The sequence below is a fragment of the Oncorhynchus kisutch genome, linkage group LG20, assembly GCF_002021735.2.
Source record: "Oncorhynchus kisutch isolate 150728-3 linkage group LG20, Okis_V2, whole genome shotgun sequence".
NCBI classification, from domain to species: Eukaryota; Metazoa; Chordata; class Actinopteri; order Salmoniformes; family Salmonidae; genus Oncorhynchus; species Oncorhynchus kisutch.
Genome location: NC_034193.2, coordinates 51,640,619 through 51,655,085, shown reverse-complemented (window position 1 = coordinate 51,655,085; position 14,467 = coordinate 51,640,619). Strand labels below are relative to the sequence as shown.

The following is a 14,467-nucleotide window of genomic DNA, read 5'->3' as shown; positions in this document are numbered from 1 at the left end:
TTCGTCAAAAACAACGATATATCGAAGGCATGCCTTTGATTTGACACGAGACGATGGTTAGAACTGATTACGTGTCTCTGCGCATGATCTTAGCCAGCCAAAGTCGCCATGACATCGCCTACGAGCGTGATCGGGGATTTCTATTGGAGAAGCAGTTTCTGCCCATAGTCGTACTGTACTGTCTTTGTGCAGACACTCCCTGATCAGGGCCCGGTTTCCCGAAAGTATCGTAAGGCCAAGTTCATCGATGGTTCTAACGAACCGGATTCAGGTGCCTTTCTCTCAATGCTAATTGGAGTATTGCTAAACTAGGCTCAGATCACCCTCTTCATTTTGATCGAAAAGGCAAAAACGTATCCTATAATCAGCACTTCTAAATCAGACTGTGTGAATATGAGCCCAGAACTGGGATTTCGACAAAGAAACATATGCCACTGTTAAAATAAACATATTTTAATATACACTGTGTTTTGTACAGTGTTTGTTTGCTGAAAAATGTACAAAGCATTTCTTTAAATATTCTATTTCTTTAACTACTAAGAAGAGAAAAAAAAGTCCCTTTCAAAAGAGGCAACCTTTCTTTACAAATGTAGGCATTCAACAGGCATGCCTAAATACAATGCATGCTTCTCATTAGCAGGAAAACAATAGAGTCCAATTGTAATACAAAGTCATAGTCAGTCAAAGCAAACAAGAAAAAAAGGACAAAATTAATAAATAAAAAACCTCAGGTCTTAAATTCTTCTGTACAAGACTCCATTGGAATATAATATCAATGTACAAAACATCACTTAAAAAAACCTTTGTAGTTTAATTAAACCGCTGTTACAAATACATTTCTTTAAGTAGCCTGTACTAAATAGCACTCTATTCCCAATTTAGTTTTGGCAGGCTCCGGCCCACTGACATTCCTTCTCCATCGTGAGAGCAGCGGAATTCAATTCAGTACGAGTCATCAGGAAATATTTAGTGCACTACTCTTGATAAGGTCCATAGGGCTCTGGTCAAACGTAGTACACGACATAGGGAATAGGGTGCCATTTGGGATTCAGCCCTTTTCTTCTCATCTTCCCATTTAGTGACATTATCAAATGTGACTTAATGCACAACAATGGTCACTTGACCCGTGGTTTGGGCAGATGTGTGTACGAGTGTTAAAACCCAAAAGCAATCGCAGGGGGGAGATTGGAGATATATTTGTGTGTAATGTTTGAAAATTAATTGACACTTCTTTTGTCCTTGTGGGCGGTCCTTGTGAGTTCCCTACTCTAAACACTTTTCAGTACATTCCCGTCCCACAAATTCTTTATGGTTGGTTTGCGACGCTACTGAGCCGATAGTATCTAGACTCAGTCTTGGGGCTCTCTAGGCCTACTTCGACCACTGTAGGCTAAGTCTCCAACCCTTGGCCCAAGCACCAATGTGCTTTCTTGCCACCAGAGAGTGGTCTGTATACTGATGGTGGTAATCATGCCAGCAGGCATAGTAATGGCACTTATATTAGGAAAACCCTAAAATTCCCCATTTGTCCACAGACTTTGCCAAAAGTACTACAGATGTAGCATCTTAATTTGAGCCAGGTTGCTACAGCAGGAAAATAATCCTTCAGCAACAGGAAATGTGAATTATGTGGATTATAATTAAGGGACATGTTTGTGTAGGGTTGATACATTTTTCATTTAGGTAAAATCAAATCTAACATTTTTTAGTGGAAAATTCAAACTTTAGAAGCCTTTTTAAACCTTGAATACACTACAAGTTTGCATTTACTGCTGTTCAGGAAAATTCTCAGCAAAAGGTACTTTGTCTTACACTTTCTTGTTGTTTGAAGGTATGCAATTTTGTATATTTCTTCCCCTCCCCAAAATATTTGGTTTATCTGCACAGGCTGGTCTTGAAATAGAAAAAAAGTGACTACTAATTTAGTAGACAGAGGTTAGTTAGTAGCCTTTCAAATATATTGTACAGCCCTTTCTCCTCTTGGTGTAGACCAGGGAAACATTGGTCCAAGAGGGCGCTATAGTGCTACTGTGGTGGTATGGGATGGAGCACATAGAAGTAGATTTGAACAGATTAAATGATCTAGAACTCCTATTTCTATGACTTTGCCCATCTGCATTGTTATCACGGGAACAGTGAGTGAATCGACGTGCTAGATCATAAACTATATACAATTTATCATTAAACAACTTGTCACATATGACTGAAGTTGTGTGAAACCAACATGGCTAGGGAGGGCCTCTGCGATCTTGTGTTTTTCAGAAGACCTGTGTTTCCATCTTCTATTCAAGGCAGGGCGCTTTTCCATGGAAGACTGAAGAGGACTGAGCCAGTGATGGTGGAGAGTGTACGACTCAAGTCCCCTTGCCGAAGGCACCGTGTCTGGAGTTATGGTGCGATCCAGAGTCCCCTCCTGTCCCTGAACACCCCAAACTAACACCCTCACAACCGCCAGTGACCTCCGTCCTCTCATGCTTCAGACACTGGGCCAGGTCCTTTTGGCAGGGCTCCATGGTAACGGCCACACCCACGCCACTGCGTCCCGACATCATGCGGGTCACCTCCGACCACGTGTCCGTCTCCGGGTCATAACACTCCACGCTGTCCAGGAACGTGTTCCCGTCATAACCTCCTGTAGAATGGAGGAGAGGAGAAGCACTCTTTAGGACATAGGATGGGATTTAAAACACTTTTATAACATGAGAATTGTATCTCAAATGTAAATAATAATACATGCATTTTATATGGCGCTTTTCATTACACGTTGAATCGCAAAGTTGCTTTTAAAAATAAAACAATTTAACAACAAAAAAATGTAGGACGATCTGGTAGTTATTGGGCGAAGGTCTTTCATCATGGCGCAGTTCAGAAAGGTAGTATTGTGGCCGGAGGAAGCATTGATGGAACAGCCAGGCAGGGAGGTAGAGACATCTGACAAGACAGGCCATGGAGCTCTTCATCAAGTATCTCGTTGTCTGTCGATGTTCACAGCTCCTCCTCTAGATCAGGCTGGTAGCACCCACCTGGGTCATGCTTCGGGGACTGTAAAAGCGCAAATAAGACCACCACACCTCAGCAGTAGTCCTGAAAAGCGCCCTACGAGGCGAGCCTCTGCATCACCTCACACCGCTTTCCTCTAGGAGCAGGAGCAGGAGGCCTAAAAGCCGATGCTGTTGACCAGGTGTTGCTGCTGTATCATTCAAATGGAGCTAGCTGCCAATTATAAACTGACTTGCCAATAATCAGTCCTGCAATTCCGTGAGACACCACCAGACAAATGGTAAAAAATAAATCAATAAATAAAAACAATAAGATATACTTCGACACTGGAAAACTAAATGTGACCTAAACACTGTGGTACTAAATACTGCACATCACATGGGGGTTGATTCTGTCATAATGTAATAGCAAAAACAAAATGGGTATTTGGGGAGGACTCCGGGGCTTTGTTTATGGTGTTCAAAGAAAGAATTCTTGCCCCCGAAGCAAATGACTCATAATTACGCTAAAGCATTGTTGCAGTGGAACCTGCTTTTACAATACCCACCCAGTACATAGATCTTCCCATGGTGCGCGGTGACCCCCAGGGCGGAGCGCCGGTGCCTCATGGAGGCTGCAAAGCTCCAGGTGTCAGTCTCAACGTCATAGCGCTCCACTGTGTTCAGCTGGTTGGTGCCGTCGTAGCCCCCCATCACGTAGATACGGTTCCCCAGCGCACACACACCTGATATGGGTCAAAGTTCATTATTAGAAGGGCCTTCTTGATACAGGTGGAACTTTAGGCCTACAAGCGGGTTTCACTCTGAATCTCCACCCTTTACCCAGGAAAGTGCATTTAAAATCGATTTGAAAACATTGGATTTGTGCAAGCATGGCAGGAGAGTTTCCACCATATTCCTGTCCGTGCCTTAAGGGGCGTGTAAGTACATGCGTCGAGAGAAGGGTAGAGAATCAGACCGTACATTCTGTCCAAAGTCAATGTGCTCCTTTTGTTCCTCACCTGCCCCAGAGCGCACAGTGTTCATGGCAGCCATGCTCTTCCACTCATCCCTCTCTGGGTTATAACACTCTGAGGAGGAGAGGCGGTGTGTGCCGTCGAACCCGCCCACCGCGTACAGCAGCCGGTTGATGACCGCCACGCCCACCCCGATACGCCGTGTCAACATGGGGGCCACCAGGTGCCACTGGTCCCTGTCTGGGTCATACCTGAGGAGGGGAGAGACAGACACAGTCAGTCAAACACACTGACAAAACCTGTGGAGCAGGATAGAGACACGCCCACAAAATCAACCAACTGGACTATATTTAGTGTGAGGTTGGAAAATCGTGACATCAAAATAATTTCTTCCTGGTTTATTTTTAGGCACAAACAACAAATACTTTCCTTGAGATAAAAAATATATATACTGTATATAAACTCAGAAAAAAAAGAAGTCCTCTGTCAACTGCATTTGTTTTCAGCAAACTTAACATGTGTAAATATTTGTATGAACATACCAAGATTCAACAACTGAACAACATAAACTGACATAAACATAAACTGAACAGGTTCCACAGACATGTGACTAATGTAATAATGTGTCCGTGAACAAAGGGGGGAGGGGGAGGGGGGTAACAGTCAGTATCTGGTTTGGCCACCAGCTGCATTAAATACTGCAGTGCATCTCCTCCTCATGGACTGCACCAGATTTTCCAGTTCTTGCTGTGAGATGTTACCCCAATCTTCCACCAAGGCACCTGTAAGTTCCCAAACTTTTCTGGGGGGGGGATGGCCCTAGCCCTCACCCTCCGATCCAACATGTCCCAGATGTGCTCAATGAGATTGAGATACGGGCTCTTCGTTGGCCATGGCCTACAATGATATTCCTGTCTTGCAGGAAATCATGCACAGAATGAGCAGTATGGCTGGTGACATTGTCATGCTGAGGGTCATGTCAGGATGAGCCTACAGGAAGGGTACCACTTGAGGGATGATGTCTTCCCTTAAACGCACAGAGTTGAGATTGCCTGCAATGACAACAAGCTCAGTCCGATGATGCTGTGACACACCGCCCCAGACCATGATGGACCCTCCACCTCCAAATCGATCCCACTCCAGAGTACAGGCCTCGGTGTAACGCTCATTCCTTCGACGATAAACACGATTCCAACCATCACCCCTGGTGAGACAAAACTGCGAATTGTCAGTGGAGAGCACTTTTTGCCAGTCCTGTCTGGTCCAGCAACGGTAGGTTTGTGCCCATAGGCGACATTGTTGCCGGTGGTGTCTGGTGAGGACCTGCCTTACAACAGGCCTACAAGCCCTCAGTCCAGCCTCTCTCAGCCTATTGCAGACAGTCTGAGCACTGATGGAGGGATTGTGCGTTCCTGGTGTAACTCGGGCAGTTGTTGTTGCCATCATGTACCTGTCCCGCAGGTGTGATGTTCGGATGTACCGATCCTGTGCAGGTGTTGTTACACGTGGTCTGCCACCGCGAGGACGATCAGCTGTCCATCCTGTCTCCATGTAGCGCTGTCTTAGGCGTTTCACAGTACGGACATTGCAATTTATTGCCTTGGCCACATCTGCAGTCCTCATGCCTCCTTGCAGCATGCCTAAGGCACATTCACGCAGATGAGCAGGAACCCTGGGCATCTTTCTTTTGGTGTTTTTCAGTCAGTAGAAAGGCCTCTTTAATGTCCTACGTTTTCATAACTGTGACCTTAATTGCCTACCGTCTGTGAGCTGTTAGTGTCTTAACGACCGTTCCACAGGTGCATGTTCATTAATTGTTTATGGTTCATTGAACAAGCATGGGAAACAGTGTTTAAACCTTTTACAATGAAGATCTGTGAAGTTACTTGGATTTTTACAAATTATCTTTGAAAGACAGGGTCCTGAAAAAGGGTCATTTCTTTTTTTGCTGAGTTTACTTCCTTGTATAACATCACTTTGCTCCGCGCAGAAAAGAGCAAGTCCTATGGCACAAAGGGCACTGTTCCAATCATAACCCCAACCTAAGGACACAAAAACGCAACTCCCGCTCCCTTCATCAAACCTCCCAACCAGATCTCAGTTCTACGAACCTCTCCACGCTGTTATGATGAATACATCCATGCGACCCTCCGACAGCATAGATCATCCCGTCAATCACCCCCACTCCTATCCTGTTCCTGGGTACACTCATGGGAGCACAAGGCAACCAGCAGTTGTTCATGGGATTATAACAATCCAACGTGTTGGAGTCCATATTCCCGTCAGGAGCGTTGTTCCTTCCTCCGACAGCGTAGAACAGCCCAGAGATGACCACGGCAGCCAGGCCACTCCGGGGGACCTGAAGGTCAGCTAGCCTCAGCCAGGCCCCAGTACAGGGGTTGTAGGCTTCCAGATAGGACAGGGACTGACGGAAGTATCCCCCTGCCGTGTAGATGAGCTGGGGCACTTTGGGCGTGCGGCACGAGATCACCTAGGAGGACCACATAAATGTATCAATCAATTGATCCATCAGGAGATTACCTTGGAGACAAATACATTGGAAATATATATATCCCCTTTTTTCCCTCCCAATGTCAATTCCGATCTTGTCTCATTGCTGCCCAACGGACTCTGGAGAGGCGAAGGTCGATGACCCGCCAAACCACTCTCCTTAACACCCGCCCGTTTATCCCGGAAGTCAGCTTCACCAATGTGTTGGAGGAAACACTGTTCAACTTACGACTGATGTCAGCCTGCAGGAGCCCGGCCCGCCACAAGGAGAGAGCGATGAGCCAAGTAAAGCCCCCCCCCCGGCCAAACCCTCCCCTAACTGAGACGACGCTGGGCCAATTGTGCGCCGCCCTATGGGACTCCCTTTCACGGCCGGTTGTGACACAGCCTGGGATTGAACCCGGGTCTGTAGTGACGCCTCAGACCGCTGCGCCACTCGGGAGGCCAGCTTTGTAGTTTTTTTAAACGTTATTTAAATCAGGGTTCTTGGCATCAGTATTGGACGTTAAGTGCTAGATACAGCAGCAAGGTCATTGATGCACATCAGAAACAATGGAGGCTTTAGAACTTTAACTGTAAACAGGTTTTATTACCCAAAATACCAACCAACCATCTCACCTTGGTGGGCTTGTGGAGGGTGAGGTCCTGGAAGATCTGAGCCAGGTAGTCTTTACACTGGTCGTCCCACTCCAGAGACTGCAGCTGGGCTTGGAGGAAGTGTGGGGTGAGGGAGTGGCACCGCACGGCCTGGAGCAGGGCCTGGACGTAGGGCCGCCGGTTCTCCCGGTCGTACCGGACCCACGCCACACAAGCCTGAAAGACCACCGACTCACAGCGCACGTTGAGTTCGTCGCGGCTGATGAGAGTGACCAGCTGGCATTGGGAGAGGTTGAAGAACTCCTCCTGGGTCGCCACCTAAAGGTGAGAAGGAGGAGAAGGAGGCTGTTCTAAGAAAGGCATCACTTGGTTGCCAGTCTAAAATGAAGCCATGGAGAATAACAAGGGGTTATTGGATATGGTTCATGGGCAATTGTTAGGCTTTTAGAATTAAAAAGTGGAGTAACGCAGCATTTTGAAAACATTTGTATTCAATGGAGTACACTGAATCACACAGTACACCTTTGGTATTCATCTTATTATGACTCATGATCATTATTTTGGTTGTGGGAGTGTGTGTGTGTGTGTGTGTTTGTGTGTGTGTGAGAGACAATCAGTGATCTTTGCAGAATATATGAGACATCTCTTCCTGTTAACCAGCCAGCCAACCAGCTCTTCTATGGTTACAGTTTCAGTCTGACTCCCTGTGAAGTCATGCAGACTGACTGCCTGTACATTGAACATACAGGTAAACCCCCATGAGCCCGTCCACACAACGCGCTGATTCCACACGACTCACCCAACTCACGCACAAAACTAACCCAACACACACTCACCTAACCCACTACCACACAATAGTAGGATTATTCATGTTGAGTGTTCAAGGGCCAAAGCAGAAAAGAAACGAAGATGGTGCAAAGTAACAGCTGAGACTATTTGTTCAGTGATGACACGCTGTGGTGCAGGTGGTGGTGCTCCACCCTCGCAAAGCCTTGACGTTTCCCTTAACTAAACACAGCGAGTCAGTTGAGGAAACGGACTCTGGCTTTTCAAAGACGCCAATTACAGGAAGAGACTACAGATCTGAGAAAAGCCATTCATCTGTATAGCAGCTGAATGGCCTGACGGTGACACTAACAATAAGGTTGACTGAATGACTCATCCATATCAAATGGAGATAAGGAGAGACGCACAGTATCCGCTTGAATTATTTCAACTGATCGGAGTCAGGCGACGTGGTTATTTCCTGGGGGAACCCATAGGGCATATCGAAAGGTCAAGGAGCAAAGTGTCATGGTGAAACACTTCGTACCATCAACAGTGAGCATGCTCTGGATACTGAACTTTTCCAACTCCAACTTCCAAGAAAAGAGACTATCATTCTCTCCGAAGTGTGTACTTGTTCACTCCCCTCATGAGTTTAAAAGGATTCTCTCTCTATGGTTTGGAGAATCGCAAAACCCAAAGAACGAGGTTAGGCAAAGCTGATCCTGAATCAGTTGTGAGGGGGCTAAAGCTAACTGTTTTAAAAGGATACTTCGGGATGTTGGCGATGAAGCTTGTTATTTACTTCCCCAGAGTCAGATGAACTCGTGGATACCATTTTATGTCCCTGTGTCCAGTATGAAGGATATTAGAGGTCATTACATGCTTGTTAGCTTTGGCTTGCGAAACTACCTCCAACTTCCTTCATACTAGATGCCGAGACATAAAAATAGTATCCATGAGGTCATCCGACCCTGGGGAAGTAGATATTTGCTCAAATCCAGAAGACAGTATCTACACCACATACCTGGCTGAAGTTCATGTAGATATATTCCCGAGCTTTCTGATGGAGCTCCGTGCAGCTGATCTGCTCGGCGAAGCTGGCTATGCCGATGGCGTTGCTAGGGTCCAGCTGCGTGACCAGGAAGTCGCAGCAGGCCTTTACCACGCTGTCAATCTGGTACATGACGGCGCCGTTCATGACGTGGATCACACACTTCTCCCCAACAGAGATGCTGGCCGTGTAGGCAAACTCTATCAGCCTGCCCATCACCTGAGAGAGAGAGAAGGAGGGATGTGGAGAGAGAAGGAGGGATTTGCAGAGAGAGAAAGGAAGAGAAAAGATTGGAGATGGAGAGAAGAGATGGGACAGATGGAAAAGAGAGTGGAGGGCAGGTGAGAGAGAATGAGACGAGAGTAGTTAGAACAGTTAGAAGAGACAGGAAGACAGTGATTACATCATGATTTTTTTTATTTTACCCCTTTTTTCTCCCCAATTTCATGGTATCCAATTGTTTAGTAGCTACTATCTTGTCTCATCGCTAGAGACGAAGGTTGAAAGTCATGCATCCTCCGATACACAACCCAACCAAGCCGCACTGCTTCTTAACACAGCGCCTTCCAACCCGGAAGCCAGCCGCACCAATGTGTCGGAGGAAACACTGTGCACCTGGCAACCTTGGTTGGCGCGCACTGCGCCCGGCCTGCCACAGGGGTCGTTGGTGCCCGATGAGACAAGGATATCCCTACCGGCCAAACCCTCCCTAACCCGGACGACTCTAGGCCAATTGTGCGTCGCCCCACGGACCTGCGACAGAGCCTGGGCGCAAACCCAGAGTCTCTGGTGGCACAGCTGGCGCTGCAGTACAGCGCCCTTAACCACCCGGGAGGCCCTTCAATTACATCATTATTGTTGCATGAGGTTCCAGACTGACACAATCTGCCTCAGTACTGAGGAACTACACAATCAAATAAAACCGATCGAATCAAATTGTATTTGTCACATGCGCTGAATACAACAGGTGTAGACTTCACCGTGAAATGCTTAGTTATGAGCCCTTTCCCAATAATGCAGATTTAGACAAAGACAATTCTCAAATAAAAATAGTAACACAATAAATACTATCAAAGCCGTGGCAGTGTGGCACAGTTCTGAGTTCGCCTATGACAGAGAGCAGTCAGAGAGCTGCTGGTTTATCAGTTCCCTCATTAGTCAACATGGCTAATCCTGCGCTCTCTGTGAGCTTGGTGTGTCTGCGTGTCTAAAGGCAGCGGCATGATTACGATCTCTCGGAGATAACTCAGTGGGGCTGTACGCACCAGCTGGAACATAGAAGCCAGCGATAAAAGCAGGTGTGTGTGTGTGTGTGTGTGTGTGTGTGTGTGTGTGTGTGTGTGTGTGTGTGCGAGCACATATTTTTACCACTGAAATACAACTGTCTTTCTTATGGAGTCAGTCTTTGGTCCCTCGTAGGAAAACGTGGAGCGACTGCTTTCCTATCTTGAATGCAACGTGGATAATTACAACTGGGACTTCTAAAAGTCAGCTCTACCTGGATGAAAGGCAGCCTTCCCACCCTCCTACTTACGCAGGTCTCCCTCATCTATCCAGTCTTCACTACTATTACTCACATGAAAACACAGTTGGTTTGCATAGAATTGGTTAACACTTTACTTTAGGCCAACAGCTAGAAAGGTTTATTACATGCCTGTGTGTTGTAACACTCACCCGGGGGTGTATCCCCTCGATGGGCACCACCTCCATCCCACACTCCTTCAGGCCGTTGGTGAACATGGCTCTGAAGACCGGAGAGGACGATGCCAGCACCACCTGTAGACGTGAACTGTCAGCTTGATATCTCAAACATATCAACTGTATCAGTTTCCCCCTCCCCATTCAGACCACTCCCAGACAGTCCTATCAACATTCTTGCTTGAGAAATTGCTCTTTGCTAGGAAGCTATTTTTGTTTATTTTTTACAATTTTAATTGAAAACAATCACAGTAAGGTCCTTAATTGTTAACCAGAAACGATTTGAGATTTTAAAAAATGAATAAAAAACAGCTGCATTGGAGCTTTAAAGATCGGAGTGCCAAACATAATTTTTCCCCCGACATTTTTTGGGGGAGTTTCACAGACAGAAACCAATCTGGGGATAGACAAAGCATGATGACTAGAAGAGAAGGGCACAGACCCCCCTATCGCCAAGGGGGCAGGAGTAGTCCGAAGTCAGGAGCGTTACCGCTACACCCGACTCCATCCACAGCATAACCGTTGACACAATGCTACACACCTTGTGTGCCACGAAGTCCACAGCCTCCAGGTCGTTGTAGCACACACGAAGCGTCACGTCGCACAGCTGGCCGTCCAGCCGCAGCTCGTTCATGATGCCGAAGGCGGCCGCCGTGTGGCTCTCCAGCGTGTAGCTGAAGACGCGGTGGCCGTTGCGCGTCGACGGCGTCACCACCGCCTTGCACTCCGTCGGGCACTCATTAGACATCCTGACTGACGAAGGATCCTTCCTGGTGCTTCTGTTGAAGCTGTGACAACAACTAAGAACAGTGTTGGGAGTGACTGCTGCCGGACATCCTTGCTCACTGAGGGGCAAGGAGACACTAGGGAAATGTTCAACTGGAGGAGCTATTGGGGGATTGTAGAAGGCTACGACCCTTTTCTGGTATGTCTGTGACTGTAGAGTTCAGAGAGTATTAAATCGGCTTTCTTAGAAAGGTCCGAAAGACGGTTTCTTAGCCCTTACTCCTTATTCTTCAATTCCAGCCATTGTGTCTATAAGAGTTTTTTGTACAGTCTTACTTATTCCACAAGCCCAGCCATAGTGCACAATCAGGTGCTATTGTAAAACTAAAAAAATACTTCTTCTACATGAACTGCCAGTCATGGTTATGTATGTTATAACCAGGCCAATCGTTATCCACCACGATTTATGACATCAGTGTTCTAGATTCTCTCCCACCTGCCCTTGAGTAAACTTCTCTTCTCTTTCTCTTTTAATTAAAGGAACAGCAAGACGTATGGTCTTTTTGGCAGGAGGTATGCAGCGAGTCCGAAAAAACAGACACTAATATACTACTGCATCTTCAATGGTGGTCATAATTATAAATCAGGACTTAGCTCATGGAGCTACACTTCTGCCAGAAGTTGGGTAGAAGAGGGACAAGGATAGGGTAGTAGAGGGGTGGAAACTCCTAAAACTCTGTGGAGAGAGAAAAAAAAGAGCAGGTGCCAAAAATGTCGTCAGCGTAAGCTAGCAGCCCTGAGGATTCAGGAATGAGGAGGGGGGAGAGCTCAGTTTAGTTTGGTTGATCAGTTGCTCCACTCTAGAAGCTTTCCCAGAAGTCGCCCCGCTCTGGAATCTCAAATTGCACTGTTGTATTTACTGGGAAGGTCTGGGTGCCGTTGGCAACTAGAAGAGAAGAGAGAAAAGACAGGACAGTTAGGTGTTAGGGTGAACAGGGTTGATCTAATAGTGATGGGGGAAAGAAATCAATACATTTTCATATCGGGATATACATTTTGATGATATATCGTACTGACAATATTTAAATAATATTTTTGCGCTAGTTGGCTGTACCTGCACCAAAATGTCAGTATCTTACCTTCATAGCTTGTTCACCATCTTCCTTTAATTTGTTTTTAGCACTGATTTCCATGTCTGATCAAAACAGGTAGAACTTTCATTTGAGAGTGATTTAGTATGTTCTACGACAAGCGAATGACTCAGCTAAATAACATTCCGAAGCCATCCAACCTCAATCACTCCAGTCAGAACAAAAGTGTCCTAGAACAGGAAGAGATACAACATAGATAGATATACCTTTAAGGTAATCAAAGAGTTTACAGTCACACTCATGGATCCTCTTGGGAGGGGTCACAGTTTCTCTTAGTCACTGTGACTAGAGTCAATGTGCTTTTAGACAACATCACAGCTCTAGGAGAGCTTGGGTGTCTCCACAGATTCCACACAAGGGAATGCAGAGTCCCCCCCCCCCCCAGACCTGGGTTCAAATACTATTAGAAATCATTTCAAATATTGCATATATGCTTGATTGAGCGTACCTGCTGCAATGGAACCAATAGAGACGTCTCAAAAGTGCAAACCCCACCCATCTGGCTCTTCAGGCAGACTAGAGCAAATGCTCAGCGTATTTGAAAGGTTTGTAAAAGAGTCTGAACCCAGCTCTGGCGGGGAGTGGGTAAGATAGCCCAACCACTGGTCGAGAGTCTGATCCGAGTGACGTACTTTCCTACTGAGGAAGACGGAGTGAGTGACTTAAATTAGGGCAGAATTGAATTAGTCATCGTGACTGAGTGTTTTTTTTCCTTCCCTGGACTGTCCTGTGACCAATCTGGCTACAGCAGTGGAGAGTAGGAAAATAACCTCACCACACACACACACACGAATAAGTAAGCTACAGGCTATACAGGTGTTAAAGCCTGTTCGTTCACAACTAGGCCAATACAAAAAAGTCACTATAGAGACAGTCATAGTTACTCAGCAACAATTGTTATCGTGTTATTGCAGCTGCTCTGGCCTGAGTGGGTAACATAACTGCAATGTTACATTTTGCCACATAATGATTACCTGTACAAGCAGATAAGAGAACTGACTGGCTGAACTGAAGGGCTGGAGAACAAGTTCTGGCCTACCCTGTTCTACCATGCCTCCCAAATGGCACCCTATTCCCTATATAATGCACTACATTTGACCAGGGCTTATAGGACTCTAGTAGTAGTGCACTATGTAAACTCTTAGAAAAGAAGGTGCCACCTAGAACATAAAAGGGTTCTTCGACTGTCCCATAAGAGAACACTTTGAAGAACCCTTGTTGGTTCCATGTATAACCATGTTGGGTTCCTAGTATTGCCCCTCTGTGGAAAGGGTTCGACATGGAACCAAAAACGGTTATACTTGGAACCAAAAAGTGTTCTACCTGGAACCAAGAACAGGTTATCTTATGGGGACAGCCGAATTAACCTTTTGGAACCATTTTTTCCCTAAAAGTGTAGGGAACAGGGTGCCACTTGGGCGCAGCCTTAGTTGTATGGTCTGCCTACCTACAGCTCTATCTAGGTAATTCTACTACCCTCCCTCTATATCACATGAAATCCTGTACAACTCACTGAAGTGAAACCAAGATTAGACTAATATTATGTGGTTGGACCATTCTCTGTAATGAAGACAATGCTTACATTGGACACTGTGATATATTATGTGTGTAGGCCTAACTAAAGTCAAGTTGGGTCGTTCCTACAATGCATGCCTTTTGGACCTTGTAACTTTAGAAAAAAGTTCAGAAAAAGGACTTTTGACTTTCAGATAAACATATTGGTCAAGCTCAGGCACTTAATTATTATTATTTTTTAACCTTAGGAGCATAATCCTAACAGGGTGGAAAGGTGAGCCTAAATTAGCCATCACACTGTGAGCGAGCAAGATTGAGCTTAAATGACTTCTACATCAAACATATTTAACAGGGTGGACATTTATGAGTTGGACAGACTAACATGAAACAAAATACAAATAGATCCAACTGAGTGTGTGTATATTTATTTAGCTTGGCGGGTGGTCTCTCACCAAATAAAGAAGGGGTTGTTCTGGAGAATTACAACAAACTAAC

General features: G+C 45.9%; 1 protein-coding gene across 2 annotated transcripts in view; it reads right to left on the bottom strand.

Moving 5' to 3' along the window:
• Positions 1-432: 432 nt before the first annotated feature.
• Positions 433-14,467, bottom strand: part of LOC109865841 (kelch-like ECH-associated protein 1B) — a 520,109-nt gene continuing 506,074 nt past the window's right edge. Inside the window, exons 1-9 of one of the 2 annotated variants that reach the window (XM_031799325.1) lie at positions 12,446-12,772; positions 11,122-12,252; positions 10,557-10,658; positions 8,856-9,101; positions 7,085-7,381; positions 6,067-6,446; positions 4,001-4,206; positions 3,548-3,724; positions 433-2,632 (exon numbers count right to left, since the gene is read on the bottom strand). In XM_031799325.1, coding sequence (XP_031655185.1) covers positions 2,355-2,632; positions 3,548-3,724; positions 4,001-4,206; positions 6,067-6,446; positions 7,085-7,381; positions 8,856-9,101; positions 10,557-10,658; positions 11,122-11,328 — 1,893 coding nt within the window. In that variant the 5' untranslated portion in view covers positions 11,329-12,252; positions 12,446-12,772 and the 3' untranslated portion in view covers positions 433-2,354. Of the gene's footprint in view, positions 2,633-3,547; positions 3,725-4,000; positions 4,207-6,066; positions 6,447-7,084; positions 7,382-8,855; positions 9,102-10,556; positions 10,659-11,121; positions 12,253-12,445; positions 12,773-14,467 lie in introns of those variants that run through there. The other variant, XM_031799324.1, reaches the window with a different exon arrangement.